The sequence below is a fragment of the Motacilla alba genome, chromosome 4 (genome assembly GCF_015832195.1).
Source record: "Motacilla alba alba isolate MOTALB_02 chromosome 4, Motacilla_alba_V1.0_pri, whole genome shotgun sequence".
In the NCBI taxonomy this organism is placed as follows: Eukaryota; Metazoa; Chordata; class Aves; order Passeriformes; family Motacillidae; genus Motacilla; species Motacilla alba.
In genome coordinates this window covers 1,826,239-1,841,779 of record NC_052019.1, presented here as the reverse complement: position 1 = coordinate 1,841,779, position 15,541 = coordinate 1,826,239, and the positions used below count along the sequence as shown (strand labels likewise).

The window sequence follows — 15,541 nt, the reverse complement described above, 5'->3', positions numbered from 1 at the left end:
CAGGGATTTATTTCCCATCCGTGGAGTTCCCAGCATTCCCAAATCCCAGGGTTTAGGGGATCCTTGGGCTTTCCAGCATTCCCGAATCCCAGGATTTTATTCCTGGTCCCTGTGGTTTCCAGCATTCCTGAATTCCCAAGGATTTCATTCCCCATCCCTGGGAATTGCAGCATTCCCAAATCCCAGTGCTGGCTCATCCTCAGGCCTTGGAGCATCCCTGAATCCCAGGGATTCATTCCCCATTTTTGGGGTTCCCGGCATTCCCAAATCCCAGTGCCAGGTTATCCCTGGTATTTCCAGAATTCCTGGATCCCAATGTTTTGATTTCTCATCCCTGGGAACTGCAGGATCCTGGAATCCCAGGATTTGATTCCCCATCCCTGGGGTTCCCCTCCATCCCAAATCCCGCTGTTTTGCCATCCCTGATATTCCCAGCATTCCTGGCTCCCAAGGATTTCATTTCCCACCTCAGACTCCCTGGATCGGCGATTGATTCCCCATCCCCAGATTCCCAGGGATTTATTCCCCATCCCTGGAGTTCCCAGAATTCCCAAATCTCGGGATTTGGGCATCCTTGGGCTTTCCAGCATTCCCGAATCCCAGGGATTTTATTCCTGGTCCCTGTGGTTTCCAGCATTCCTGAATTCCGAAGGATTTCTTTCCCCATCCCCGGGAATTGCAGCATTCCCAAATCCCGGTGCTGGCTCATCCTCAGTCCTTGGAGCATCCTGAAATTCCCAGGATTTATTCCCCATCCCTGGTGTTACCAGCATTCCCAAATCCCGGTGTTTGGCCATCCCTGGGAATTTCAGCCTCCCTGAATCCCAGGGATTTATTCCCATCTCCCCCCAATCCCAGCTCTCCTTCCCACCATCCCGGTTTTTTTTCCCAGCCCCTCCAGGGGCGTTCCCGTGCCGGGGAAGGGCCGGACCGGGAAAAGGGGGTGGGAATGGGATAAGGGAGAGCGGATCCTCATCCCGGCTTTCCCGATCCCGGCTTTCCCGATCCCGGCCATGCTCCGCTGCCTGCTCCAAAGGGCTTCCCAACTTCCCAACCTGGAAAAGCGGGATAAACAAAGCGATCCCGTGGCCAGCCTGACATTCCGAGGTGAGGGAATCCCGATTTTTTTTTTTTGGGAGCGGGGGGGAAAGAAGGGAGGGTTTGGAATATTTTTAGCTGCTGCTTTGGAAGCAGCTCCCCGGAAAATTTGGGATCTGGGAAGCTCCTAAATCCTTGGGAAATCTTTTGCTTTGCACCTTTGATCCCACTGATCCCCAAGTTTTTAAATCCACGCTGGAATATCCCCGGGAATTCCATCCCTTTACATCCTTGAGTTCTGCAGTGGGATGGATGTGGATAATCCCGCATGGAGCAGGGGTTATCCCATTCCCGAGGGATGGATTTCCTGGGAAAACGGAGGGGTTTGCACTCCCAAAATTCCCGCTGGAGGATCGTGCCGCCCTGGCATTTCCCTGGAGTTCGAAAAAATGGGGAAAAATCCAATTTTTAACAAAAATTAGGGAGAGGGACGAGCGGCTCCCGGTCCAGGTTTTCCATTTGGAATAGGGGTGCTGCTGATCCTATTCCCGCCGGGATCCCTCTGGAGAATTCCGGGAGCTCCATCTTCAACCAAATCCCGGCCCAAGGCAATTCCAGGGCTCTGAATCCCGGGAAAAGTCAGCAACGAGATGGGAATGAACCTCTGGATGAGGAAAAACAGTGGGATGAGTTTTCCATATTCCCAGAGCCGGGAAGTTCGGCTCTTCCCCAGTCCCAAATAGGGAAGGAGTCGCTGAACGGTGCGAAAAGAGCGGAAAACCGGGAATATTTGGAATATCCCGGAGTCTCCCGGGATTTGAGTCACCTCCATTGTTTGTCCTTTTCCTTTTCCTCTTCCCGCGGGGGTCCCTCCCTTGGGATGCGGCGACATTCCAGGAGGGATGGGGGGGCGTGGCTTTGGGAAGGGGGTGGGTGCATTCCCAGGATTGGGAGCGTTGGATTTGGGGGAATCCCGGGATTCTCACCCGCGGCTTTTGAGGGGTCCTGGGGAAACTGAGGCACAATCCCGGGGTTTGGGAATGGAGGGAACGGAATGTTTGGGATCTCCCGTGGCTCTTCCCACCCTGAATTCCCAATCCTTGGAAACCTTTGGATGCTCCTGGGGAAACTGAGGCACAGCAAGGAGGAGGTTCCGTGGGATTTTCCAGCACATTTTCCGGCCTGGAAGGGTTGGGGATCCAAGTAGGATCCTGCATCCAATCTCTGCATTCCCAGCCTTGCTTGAGAACAGGGAATGGGACCGGGTCCTGATCGTGGGAATTCGGGGAATTTCTGGAGGCTCAGCCCTAGCTGGGAGGAGAGAATGGGATCCATTCCTGGTCCTGGGAATTTCTGGAAGCCCAGCTCCGCCTGGGATCAGGGATTGGGATCCAATCCTGCTCCTGGGAATTTTTGGAAGCCCAGCTCCAGCTGGCAGGAGGGAATGGGATCTGATCCTGCTCCTGGGAGTTGTGGGAATCTCTGGAAGTTCAGCTCTAGCTGGGATCAGGGAATGGAGCCTGATCCTGCTCCTGGGAATTCTGGGAGTCCCTGGAAGCTCAGCCCCAGCTGAGATCGGAGTTTCATTCTGGAATCCTGATCCTTGGGAAGCTCCTGATCTTTGGGAAGCTCCCAAAGCCTGGGAAGATCCCAATCCTGGTTTTTCTCCTTCCAGGTGTCAAGAAGAGGACAAAGGTCATCAAGAACAACGTGAATCCTGTCTGGAACGAGGTGAGAATTCCCGGTCCCTGGATTTATCCCTGTTCCCAGAAAATGGCCCCGAGTCCAGGTTATTCCCTCGGGCTTCTGCCCCATGGAAAGTTTGGGATCATTCCCTTTCTGCCCTGGAATTCCAGGCAGAATTCCAACCTTTTCCCCCTCCATCAAGGTCTTATCCGGACTCGGCATGGATGTTACAAGAAATTTCTATGGAATGTGAATTTTTCCAGCACCTTTTCCCATCCAACCCCGTCTTTGAGCTCCCATGGGCCAAAATTTAAAAAAAAAAAAGGGAATTTGGTGGGAAAACGGGCACAGATTTGGGACTGGAGCAGCTCCTGGGGTTTGCTCCTTCCTGGTAATCCATGGCCAAGGAAAACTTTTTCCCAAGGCAACTTTTCCCAGGGGATTTGCTGGGAAATTTGGCTTTGGGAATGCTGTGATTCTGAGGGGATTTGGGATTTGGAGCATCCACTTCCAGATGCTGATCCCAGCTTCTCCCTCCTCTTTTTTCCAGGGATTCGAGTGGGATCTGAAGGGAATCCCTCTGGATCCCGATGCCGAGCTCACCGTGGTGGTCAAGGACCATGAAACCATGGGAAGAAACAGGTGGGAAAAATTCCGGAGCCGGACACAGCCCCTTCTCCCTTTTCCCATTCCCGGGATTCATCCGGCTCTTCCCAGACGCCACGGATTCCCGCTGTGGGATGGCCGTGGGAGGCTGGAGCTGCATTTTTGGGCTGCTTCGCTCAGAATCCGGGGGAAATTCCGGCATTGGAAGGTCGGGAATACACAGGGGGTGGTTGTTTGGGGACAGACATTTCAGACACTTAGCCGGGATTTGGGAAGCGCTGCCAAGATCATTCCCAAGGCGCCGGCAGTGCCGGGAACGGCAGCGGGAGCGGAGCCTCCGGTTTCCTTCCTCCTGCTGATCCCGGTGCCTCCCCGTTCCAGGGGTTCCCCATGGATCGGGGGCTCCTGCTGAGTGAGGATGGAGGGGATTCCGGTGATTCCCGGCCTTCCCCGGCTCTGTGGGGTGGGAGAGCTGCTTGGAAAAGGGGAAAAAAATAGGGGAAGGGATTTATTTTTAGGAGTAAGAGGTTGAGAATGCGGCCCAGGGCGGGAAGGATCCTGATCCCAGGGCTGGAGCCGAGGCTGGAATTGCTGCTGGGCTGAAATCCAAGGCGACTGGAATTTGGGACGACTCCAACTCCTGGGTGCCCATAAATAGCCACGGGAAAATGGGAGGAGGGTCCCAGAGCAGGAAGATTCCGGCTGACACCTCCCAGGCTGCTCCAAGCCCCATCCCAACCTGGCCTGGGACACTGCCAGGGATCCAGGGACAGCCCCAGCTGCTCTGGGAATTCCAGCCCAGCCCCTGCCCACCCTCCCAGCTGCAATTCCTTGCCCAGATCCCAGCCCAATCTCCCCTTTCCCAGTGGCAGCCATTCCCTGCCTCCTGTCCCTCTGTCCCTTGTCCCCAGTCCCTCTGCAGCTCTCCTGGAGCCCCTGCAGGGACTCTGAGAATTCCCTAGGATTTTTCATTCTCCAGCTGAACATTCCCAGCTCTCCCAGCCTGGCTCCATCTCCGTGACCTCCTCCGGACTCCTGGGCTCTGGAATGGTTTGGATGCCCTTGGAGCAGCCCTGAGCCCTGTTCCTGTTTCCCGCAGGTTTTTGGGAGAATCCCGGGTGCCGCTCCGGGATGTTCTGGGCACTCCCAGCCTGGCGGCCTCGTTCAACCTCCCCCTGCTGGACTCGCGCAAGGAGAGCACCGGGGTGAGTGCCCGGCTCCCAGTCTGGGACCAGTGTGAGCCATGGCCTGGCCAGCTGGGACTCCCAGTTTGGGACCAGTTGGGGCTCCCAGTCTGGGACCAGTTGGGGTTCCCAGTTTGGGGCCAGTACAAGCCATGACATTGCCAGTTGGGCCTCCCAGTTTGGGGTCTGTTGAGGCTCCAGTTTGGGACCAGTTGGGGCTCCCAGTTTGGGACTAATGTAAGCCATGGCGTGGCCAGGGGGACTCCTAATTTGGGATCAGTTGAGGCTCCCAGTTTGGGACCAGTTTGCGTTCCCAGTTTGGGACCAGTTGGGGCTCCCAGTCTGGGACCAGTTGGGGTTCCCAGTTTGGGGCCAGTACAAGCCATGACATTGCCAGTTGGGCCTCCCAGTTTAGGACAAGTTGGGGCTCCCAGTTTGGGGTCTGTTGAGGCTCCCAGTTTGGGACTAGTTTGGGTTCCCAATTTGGGATCAGTTGAGGCTCCCAGTTTGGGACCAGTTGGGGCTCCCAGTTTGGGGCCAATATAAGCCATGCCATGGCCAGCTGGGCCTCCCAGTTTGGGATCAGTACGAGCCGTGGCATGGCCAGTTTGGGCTCCCAGTTTGGGATCAGTACGAGCCGTGGCATGGCCAGTTTGGGCTCCCAGTTTGGGATCAGTACGAGCCATGGCATGGCCAGTTTGGGCTCCCAGTTTGGGACCAGTTGGGGCTCCCAGTCAGGGGTCAGTTGAGGCTCCCAGTTTGGGACCAGTTTGGGACCTGGTGGCGCTCCCAGTCTGGAACCGGCTGGGGCTCCCAGTTTGGGGCCAGTATAAGACATGACATTGCCAGCTGGGCTTCCCAGTTTGGGGTCTGTTGAGGCTCCCAGTTTGGGACCAGTTGGGGCTCCCAGTTTGGGACCAGTTTGGGTTCCCAGTTTGGGACCAGTTGGGGCTCCCAGTTTGGGGCCAGTACGAGCCGTGGCATGGCCAGGGGGACTCCCAGTTTGGGGTCAGTTGGGGTTTCCAGTTTGGGACCAGTCTGAGCAATGTCCCTCCCAGTGGCAGCTCCCAGTTTGAGACCAGTCTGAATCCCTTCCCTCCCAGTTTAATCCCAGTCTGAGCCATATCCCTCTCAGTCTGATCCCAGTTTGAGACCTTTCCCTTCCAGTGGAAGCTCCCAGTCTGAATCCCTTCCCGCCCAGTTTGGGACCAGTCTGAGCGTGTTCCTCCCAGTTTGATCCCAGTCCCTCCCACTTGAAGCTCCCAGTTTGATCCCAGTTTGAGTCCTGTCCTTCCCAATCTGGGACCAGTCTGATCCTCTCCCTCCCAGTTCTCCCATCCCAGTTTGATCCCAGTTCTCCCATCCCAGCCTCTCTGACATTCATTCCCTGTTTTCCAGGCCTCCCTGTTTGATCCCAGTTTGAGTCCTGTCCTTCCCAATCTGGGACCAGTCTGATCCTCTCCCTCCCAGTTTGATCCCAGTTCTCCCATCCCAGCCTCTCTGACATTCATACCCTGTTTTCCAGGCCTCCCTGTTCCTGCAGGTGTCCTACATCCCCCCTCCGGGCGCTATCCCGCTTTTCCCAAATCCGGCCCCTCCGGAGCCGGCCCCGGCTGCAGTCGAGCTGGACACTGTCACCGGTAACCACAACCCCTCCCCATCCCTGTTTCTGGAATCCAAACCCATTCCCAAATCCCTCATTTCCCTTCTCCTGCCGGGCAGAGACGGCTGGAGAGGAGGACACGGAAGATCCGGAGGCCGTGGGGAACACGGAGCCCTCGGCGTCCTCAGGAGCACCGGGCTCGGAGCCGCCCTCATTCCCAAGGAAACCGCCCGGGAATCACATCCAGGGGGTGAAGAGGAGGAGGAGGAGCTCTCCCAAAAAACCCTTATCCAACAAACCGCAGGATTTCCAGGTGGGATGAGCTGTTCCCATAAAATCCTGCAGATTGTCCTGGTGATTCCTTGTCCTCCATCCCGTGGGATGATCCTGGTGATTCCCTGTCCTCCATCCCATGGGATGATCCTGGTGATTCCCTGTCCTCCATCCCATGGAATTATCATGGTGATTCCTTGTCCTCCATCCCCTGGGATGATCCTGGTGATTCCCTGTCCTCCGTCCTGTGGGACAATCCTGGTGATTCCTTGTCCTCTATCCCATAGGATGATCCCAGTGATTCCCTGTCCTCCACCCCATCCCAGATCCCGGTGATTCCCTGTCCTCCATCCCATGGGATGATCCCGGTGATTCCTATCCCAGTGATTGCGTATCCTCCATCCCATCCCAGATCCGGGTGAGGGTCATCGAGGCCCGGCAGCTTCCCGGGATCCAGATCCGGCCGGTGGTGAAGGTGACGGTTGCCGGACAAACCCGGAGAACGCGGATCCGGAAAGGGAACAGTCCCTTCTTCGATGAGGTCAGCAGGAATTCCCACTCCAGCGATTCCTGGGAGAGGCTGGGATGTGGGAATGCGCTCCGGGGGAAAAACCGGGATAACGGCTCGTCCTCATCCTGGTTTTCCACAGACTTTCTTCTTCAACGTCTTCGAGTCCCCATCAGAGCTGTTTGATGCTCCCATTTTCCTCACGGTGAGTGTTGGGAAATCCTGGAATTCTCCCCTTCCCAGGAAAACCCCTCCTGTTCCCTAGGACCCTCCATCCCAGCAGGATTTGGGTTGGATATCGCCTATTTTTCCATTTTTCCTCATTTTCAGGTCGTGGATTCTCGATCGTTCCGCACGGATTCGGTGATCGGGGAATTCCGGGTAAGATCCCATCCCCTTTTCCCGGCGTTTCCTGCTCTGGATGAACTCTGGAATCTCCTTTTCCTTTCATCCCGCAGATGGACGTGGAGACCGTTTACTCCGAGCCAAGTGAGCCTTGGGAAACTGCTTTGGGATTTTTTTTTGGGAAATGCGCCCTCACATCCCAGCTTTTCCACAGAGGAACCCCAAATCCATGACCATGGAATCCTGGAATGCTTTGGGTGGGAAGGGACCTTAAGGATCACCCGGCTCCATCCAGGGAAAAATTCCATTATCCCAGGTGGATCCAAGTCCATCCAACCTGGCCTTGGGCACTTCCAGGGATGGAGCGTCCACAGCTTCTCCGGGAATTCTGTTCCAAAGACCTCTCCCTCTTCCCTGGTCCCTTCCTGGGAAAGGAACTGAAATATTCCCTTATCCCATTCCATGATTTTCATTTAAACCCCAGCCAGGAGCATCCCTGACCTCCCTGCACATCCAAGGAGTAATTCCCAGTTTTCCACGTTTTCCCGCAGAACACGCTTTCCGCAGGAAGTGGCTGCTCCTCTCGGATCCGGAGGATTTTTCCGCGGGAGCCAAGGGCTACCTGAAGGTCAGCGCCTGCGTGCTGGGGCCTGGAGACGAAGCTCCCGTGAGTATTCCTGCTGGGAATGGCGGGGACGTTCCAGCCCTGGGACGTTCCAGCCCTGGGACGTTCCAGCCCTGGGATATTCCGGCCAAGAGCCACCAACCACCACGGCCATTCCAAGGGAAGACACAGCTTGGATTTTCCTCTGTTTTGGGGGAAAAGTGCTGCATTTTCTCATGGAATCATGGAATGGTTTGGGTTGAGGGGGATCTTAAATCCCATCCCATTCCCACCCAGGGACACCTCCCTTTATCCCAGGTGGATCCAAGCCCACTGTCCAGCCTGGCCTTGGGCACTGCCAGGGATCCAGGGGCAGCCCCAGCTGCTCTGGGAATTCCAGCCCAGCCAGGAATTCCTTGCCAAGATCCCAGCCCAATCTCCCCTTTCCCAGTGGCAGCCATTCCCTGCCTCCTGTCCCTCTGTCCCTTGTCCCCAGTCCCTCTGCAGCTCTCCTGGAGCCCCTTCAGGGACTCTGAGCATTCCCTGGATTTTTCCCTTCTCCAGGAGAACATTCCCAGCTCTCCCAGAGCAGAGGGGCTCCAGAATCCTGGAATGGTTTGGGTGGGAAGGGACCTTAAATCCCGCCCCATCCAGCCTCACCTTGGTCACTCCCAGGGATTGACTCCCACTCAGCCTCTCTCTTTTTGGGATTTTCCTGGTCGTTCCCGAATCCGGGGGTGACTTTTCCCGTTGTCCTCTCCGCACAGCTGGAGAAGAAGGAGGTGGCCGAGGACAAGGAGGACATCGAGGCCAATCTGCTGCGCCCCACCGGGGTCACCCTCAGGGGGGCCCAGTTCTGCCTCAAGATCTTCAAAGCCGAGGATTTGCCCCAGAGTAGGTTTTTCCCTGGGATCCCTTGGAATCGCGACATTCCGGGCAGGAATTAGGGCCCGGAGAAGGGAATGATCCGTATCATAATCCAAGAATATCGGGCAGTTTTGTGGGAGAGGCGTTTCTTACTGGTCCAAACTGGTTTTATCCCCCTGCTTTTCCTGCCTGGAGAGCGTCTCCTCCATGGGAATGCTCATTCCGCTGGTGGGGCAGCTGGGAGCCTCTGGATGCTGCAGAATTCCATGGATTTTGGCATCTCCCTCTTTTCCCAGTGGATGATGCCGTCATGGACAACGTCCGGCAGATCTTTGGCTTCGAGAGCAACAAGAAGAACCTGGTGGATCCCTTCGTGGAAGTCAGCTTTGCCGGGAAAACGGTCAGCAGAGCGGGATCCTCCAGGATCCCGGGAATGGCAGCGGGAGGAACCTGGGATTGGGATGGCAGCGGGGTGTTCCCGGGGCTGGAATAACAGTGGGATAATCCTGGGATCGGAAATGACAGTGGGATGATCCTGGGATCAGGAATGACAGCGGGACATTCCCTCCCAGATCCATGGAATTGGGATTCCAGTGGGATGTCCTCAGGACTGGGAATGCAGCGGGGTGTTCCCGGGAATGGGATAACAGCAGGATGATCCTGGGATTGGGAATCGCAGCAGGACATTCCCTCCCAGATCTCTGGGATTGGGATTCCAGTGGGATGTCCTCAGGACTAGGAATGCAGCGGTGTGTTCCCGGGAATGGGATAACAGCGGGGTGATCCTGGGGTTTGGAATGGCAGTGGGATGATCCTGGGATTGGGAATGGCAGCGGGACATTCCCTCCCAGATCTCTGGGATTGGGATTCCAGTGGGATGTCCTCAGGACTGGGATGGTAACAGTGTGTTGCTGGGAATGGGATAACAGCGGGATGATCCTGGGGTTGGGAATGGCAGCGGGATGATCCTGGGATTGGGAATGACAGCAGGACATTCCCTCCCAGATCTCTGGGATTGGGATGGCAGTGGGATGTCCTCAGGACTGGGAATGCAGCGGGGTGTTCCCGGGAATGGGATAACAGTGGGATGATCCTGGGGTTGGGAATGGCAGCGGGATGATCCTGGGGTTGGGAATGGCAGCGGGATGATCCTGGGATTGGGAATGGCAGCAGGATGACCTCTCATGGTCTTCAGGGTTGGGATTCCAGTGGGACATTCCCACCCAAGTCTTTGGGATTGGGATGGCAGTGGGACAGTCCCTCACAGATTTTTGGGATTGGGATTTCAGCGGGATCTCATTGGGGTTGGGATGGCAGTGGGACGTTCCCTCTGGATCCCTGGGATTGGGATTTCAGAGGGGTGTCCTTGGAGCTGGGATGGCAGTGGGACATTCCCTGTGGATCCCCAAGCCTGGTCCTGGAATGAGGAAATTTGATCTTTGAATTTGGAGAAATTTGGTCTCGGCATGAGGGAGTTCGGTCCTGGAATGTGGGAATTTGGTTTGGAATAGGGAAATTTGCTCCTGGAATTGGGGCAAATGTGATCCTGCTGGTCCCAAGGTGGGAAGACCTCCTGGGAAATCTGAAACATCCTCTGCCTCCTGCACCAGGGGATTTAGGAACCCCATGGAATGGGGGATGGACTTTAGGGAATCAGAGGCTGGATTTGGGGGAATCTGAGGCAGAATTTCAGGGGATCTAAGGCTGGATTTTGAGGAGCCTGAGTGTGGATTTTAGGGAATTCAGAGCCAGATTTTAGGCAATCTGAGGCTGGATTTTAGGAAATTTGGAGATGAATTTTAGGGAAACTGAGGCTGGATTTTGAGGAGCCTGAGACTGGGTTTTAGGGAATTTGAAGCTGGATTTTGGGGAACCTGAGGCTGGATTTGGGGAATGTGAACCCAAACTTTTGGGAGTCTAAGGCTGAATTTTTGAAAACCTGAGGCTGGATTTTAGGAAATCGGAAGTTGGATTCTGGGGAATCTGAGCCTCAACTTCTGGGAAGCTAAGGCCGGATTTTAGGGAATCCAAGGCCAGACTTTAGGGAATCTGAAGCCGGGTTTTAGGGAATCTGAGGCTTCCCTGCTCCATGAACTGGGCCAACAACCGCTTTCCTGGGACAACACCAACTTTTCCCTCTTCCCATCCCTCCCTTCCAGCTCTACTCCCGGATCCTGGAGAAAAACGCCAACCCCCAGTGGAACCAGTGCCTGACGCTGCCGGCCATGGTGAGCCCTGGTGTCCCCAAGGTCCCCTCCCGGTGTCCCCAGCACCACTCACCCTCTTCCCGTATCCCTTTTCCCAGTTCCCTTCCATGTGCGAGCGGATGAGGATCCGTGTGACCGACTGGTGAGCGGGAAGGGCATTCCCAGTGCCCGGAGCGGCGGGATGGGCACGGGGACATCGCCCCCCCACCACGGTCCCCAAAGTGACAATGTCACCTCACAGGGACCGCCTGACACACAATGACGTCATCGGCACCGCTTTCCTCGGAATGTCCAAGATTTCGGCCCCCGGCGGGGAGCTGGAGGGTAAGGGTGGGAAGCAGGCCGGGATTTGGGATGCATGGCCCTGGAGGAGCTGCATGGCGTGGCTGGAGGTTGGTGGTGGCTTTGGGGATGTCACAGCTGTCACCGTCCCCGCCTGGGGACATGGGATGGGGTCCTGCGGTCACTTTGAGCTGTGCCCCATTTCCAGATTGGATCCGACCCCTCTGGATTTAGGATTTGGTGGATTCTTGGGAATGGGGGAAGGAAGTTGCAGGTCTGTGGTGTGGCTGGAGGTTGGTGGTGGCTTTGGGGATGTCACAGCTGTCACCGTCCCTGCCTGGGGACATGGGATGGAGTCCTGTGGTCACTCCAAGCTCTGTCCCATTTCTGGATGGATCCAACCCCTCTGGATTTAGGATTTGGTGGATACTTGGGAATGGGGGAAGGAAGTTGCAGGTCCATGGTGTGGCTGCAGGTTGGTGGTGGCTTTGGGGATGTCACAGCTGTCACTGTCCCCACCTGGGGATGTGCAGTGGGGTCCTGCGGTCACTCCAAGCTCTGTCCTATTTCTGGATGGATCCATCCCCTCTGGATTTAGGATTTGGTGGATACTTGGGAATGGGGGTGGAGGCTGCAGGTCCATGGTGTGGCTGCAGGTTGGTGACACGTGGTGGTGGTGGCACCGCTGCTGGCAGCCACGTCCCCCCTGAGGTGTCCAGCCCACTGAGGTGACATTTAGGGGCTGTCACATGGTGGGAATTCCCATCCAGCCCGTTCTGTTCCAAATCCCGGGATTTTTCTGAGGGTAAGGACCCCCAGGCGTGGCAGGGCTCAGCGGGGTGTCACTGTCACAAGTGCCAGGTGGGAGGGCAGGAATTTGGGACACAGCTTTGCTGAGAGCTTGGAGCTTCCACCTGCATGAGCTTTTCCTGCTGCCAGCGCTTCCATGGAATCCACGATCCCAGTGGGAATTCCACACTTGGCTTTGTGATCTCCCCATGAGCTGTAGGGACAGGGGATGGCCACGCTGGAAAAAGCTTGGAGCACGCTGGGATAGTGGGATGTGTCCCTGCCCATGGAACGGGATGAGCTTTACGGTCCTTCCAAACCATTCTGTGATTCCATGGATCAGGACACGATCCAGAGGCTCCACCCGTGTCCCACCCCCGGCACTGTCCAGTCCCCTCTTCCCAATCCCAACACAGATCCTGGGATGGGCTGGAGAGAGAGAGAGAGAGAGGCTTGGAGGAAGGATGGGAATGGTGGGATCCAGGACTGGCATCTCCCTTCCCACCACCGGGATCTGCTTGATCCTGAGGAAATGCCTGGGAATGCAACTCAGGGATGCTCCAATCCCGCTCCACCCCATTCCCACAGCCTCTGGAATTGTCCAAGGCCAGGTTGGACAAGGCTCGGAATGAGCCGGGGTAATGGGAAGTGTCCCTGGATGCACCTGGATGGGGTTTAAGGTCTCTTCCCACCCCAACCATTCCATGATTCTCTGATTCCTGGATTCCATGATTCCATAATTCCTTGACTCCATGATTCCATGAGAAACCTCTCCCTTTCTCTCTCTGTCTCTCTGCACTAAACCCCGTGGGAATCTCCCCCCTCATTCCCTTCTCCATCCCTTTTCCATGCTCCTCTTCCAACCTTTCCCAACCTCTCTCCCTCTCTTTGTGCCTCAGATGAGTTTCCTGCTCCTGTGAAGCCTCTGAAACCCTCGGACCGTACGTTCCCAGTAACATCCCAGTTTTCCAGCGCCTCCCGGGACTGGTTTTACTGGTTCCGCTCTCTGGACTGGGGGAGGATCAGCTGGGATGAGTTGGGCACCTTGGGAAAAGGGAATGGCTTCGGTTTGGCCCTTTGGGGATTCCCGGGATGCTGTCGTGTCCAGAATGTGGAGCCAGCCGGGCGCACAGAGCTCAGGGCAGGATTCCCGCTCAAAATTCCATAAAAATGAGGGATTCTCCTCATGGAATCACAGGATTGGATAATCCTTCTGATCCATCGGCTCCCAAGGCCACCCATTATCCGTGTCCCCAAGTGCCACTTCCACAGGGATGTTCAATCCCTCTAGGGGTGGGGACAGCCCTTTCCAGGAAGGAATTTTCCTGAAAATCCAACCTGAACCTCCTTTGGCACATCCTGAGGCTCTTTCCTCTCTCCTGTCACTCTAACTCTTGTCCGACCCCTTTCTGACCTCGCCCTTTTCCGTGGGGACTTTTCCTGGGATTGGGAATTCCCAGGATTCAGCGCCACGCCCTCCGTGACTTTCTCCTGCTCCAAGGTGAGGCCGTGGGATTCAAAATGGGTGGAAATTCCAGGACTTTGGTGGCCTCCAGCTGTGTGATCTGTGTGATCCAACAGCGAGCGTTACGCATTCCTAAGGTGCGTCCAGGAATCCCTAATCCCTCTTTTCCCTGCCATTCCCAGTGGATGACGGGCTGGGATTCCTGCCGACCTTCGGGCCCTGCTACATCAACCTGTACGGCAGCCCCCGGGAATTCACCGGATTTCCCGATCCCTACGAGACGCTCAATTTGGGAAAGGTGACATCGGCTGCTTCCCGGCGCATCCCAAAATAACCTCCGGCTCCTCTTTTCCCGAAAAAAGCTGCTTCTAACCCAACCTGGCTTTGTCATCAGGAGCCTGCGCTGTGTTTCCCACTCCTGGCTATTCCCGCTAACGCCTCCCGATCCTGCTCTGCTCCCAAAATCCCACCTCGGAAGCGCCGGCTGGAATTCTTTGCCTGATCCTGCTGCTCCGCGATGAAGCTCCTTGGAAGCAAAGGCAGAGCTCGGCCTCGGGAAGGGAATTCCGGGATCCTGACTCCTGTTCCTGGTCTATCCCAAGGGCGAGGGGGTCGCGTATCGGGGCCGGATCCTGGTGGAGCTGGAGACCAAACTGGTGGAGCACATGGAGCAGAAGGTGGAGGAGATTCCTGCCGATGACATCCTGAGGGTGGAGGTATTGGAATTTCTGGAAAATCTCTGGGACTGGAACGTGGGACACTAGGGAAGGGATGTTGGCCATGGGTGGGGGTTGTCCCTTGGTCTGTGAGCTCCTGGAGGGGTCTCCTGCTGGATTTTCATCCCAAAGTGTCCAGGTTGGTCCATCTGAGCTGGTCATGGTGAGCATGGAATTGTGGGATCATGGAATGGTTTGGTGGGAAAGGACCTTGAAGCTGATCCTGTTCCATGGGCAGAGACACCTCCCACCGTCCCAGGTGGATCCAACCCCAGTGTCCAGCCTGGCCTTGGGCACTGCCAGGGATCCAGGGGCAGCCCCAGCTGCTCTGGGAATTCCAGCCCAGCCCCTGCCCACCCTCCCAGCCAGCAATTCCTTGCCCAGATCCCAGCCCAATCTCCCCTTTCCCAGTGGCAGCCATTCCCTGGCTCCTGGCCCTCTGTCCCTTGTCCCCAGTCCCTCTGCAGCTCTCCTGGAGCCCCTGCAGGCCCTGCCAGGGGCTCTGAGCTCTCCCATGATGTTGTGAGAGGTTTCCCTTCATTCCGGCTCTCTCAGATTTCCTCCTTTGGCTCCTTTTCCATGAGAAGCTGCAGCCTCCTCTTCCATCTGGTTTTCCTAAAATTCCCCCAGAATTCCCATGCTGCAAAGTTTGTTATTCCCCCTGCAAGAAAGTTCCCATCCCAGGATCCCTGCAGTCGGAGAAGCTTCCAAGGTCATCAAGTCCAAGCTGTGCCCGATGCCCACCTTGGGACATCCAGGAATTTCTTGGACACCTCCAGGGATGGGCACTCCAAACCTCCCTGGGCACTTCCAAGGCCTGGCCACCCTTTCCATGAGGAAATTCCTGCTGATGTCCACCCTGAGCCTCCCCTGGCACAGCCTGAGGCCATTCCCTTCTATCCTGTTATTCCCTGGGATCAGATCCCAACTCCCACCTGGGTCCAACCTGTCAGGGGGCTGTGGAGAGCCAGAAGGTCCCTGTGGATCCTTCTTTTCTCTGGAATGAGCCCCTTTCCCAGCTCCCTCAGCTTTTCCTGGTTCTCCAGCCCCTTCCCAGCTCTCTCAGCTTTTCCTGGTTCTCCAGCCCCTTCCCAACTCCCTCAGCTTTTCCTGGTTCTCCAGCCCCTTCCCAAATCCCTCAGCTTTTCCTGGTTCTCCAGCCCCTTCCCAACTCCCTCAGCTTTTCCTGGTTCTCCAGCCCCTTCCCAACTCCCTCAGCTTTTCCTGCTTCTCCAGACCATTCCCAACTCCCTCAGCTTTTCCTGCTTCTCCAGCCCCTTCCCAGCTCCCTCAGCTTTTCCTGCTTCTCCAGCCCCTTCCCAACTCCCTCAGCTTTTCCTGCTTCTCCAGCCCCTTCCCAACTCCCTC

The 15,541-nt window shown here is 56.3% G+C and overlaps 1 protein-coding gene across 1 annotated transcript in view; it reads left to right on the top strand.

Annotated features, from left to right (window-relative positions):
• The first annotated feature begins 958 nt into the window (after positions 1-958).
• LOC119700489 (dysferlin-like) overlaps positions 959-15,541 on the top strand; it is a 38,145-nt gene continuing 23,562 nt past the window's right edge. The window contains exons 1-19 of the mRNA XM_038135677.1: positions 959-1,107; positions 2,714-2,769; positions 3,275-3,366; positions 4,430-4,535; positions 6,040-6,154; positions 6,237-6,430; positions 6,803-6,931; positions 7,041-7,103; positions 7,229-7,279; positions 7,357-7,387; positions 7,795-7,910; positions 8,615-8,741; positions 9,011-9,114; positions 10,874-10,942; positions 11,020-11,063; positions 11,163-11,245; positions 12,892-12,933; positions 13,640-13,755; positions 14,060-14,173. Coding sequence (XP_037991605.1) covers positions 1,014-1,107; positions 2,714-2,769; positions 3,275-3,366; positions 4,430-4,535; positions 6,040-6,154; positions 6,237-6,430; positions 6,803-6,931; positions 7,041-7,103; positions 7,229-7,279; positions 7,357-7,387; positions 7,795-7,910; positions 8,615-8,741; positions 9,011-9,114; positions 10,874-10,942; positions 11,020-11,063; positions 11,163-11,245; positions 12,892-12,933; positions 13,640-13,755; positions 14,060-14,173 — 1,746 coding nt within the window. The 5' untranslated portion in view covers positions 959-1,013. The remainder of the gene's footprint in view (positions 1,108-2,713; positions 2,770-3,274; positions 3,367-4,429; positions 4,536-6,039; positions 6,155-6,236; positions 6,431-6,802; positions 6,932-7,040; positions 7,104-7,228; positions 7,280-7,356; positions 7,388-7,794; positions 7,911-8,614; positions 8,742-9,010; positions 9,115-10,873; positions 10,943-11,019; positions 11,064-11,162; positions 11,246-12,891; positions 12,934-13,639; positions 13,756-14,059; positions 14,174-15,541) is intronic.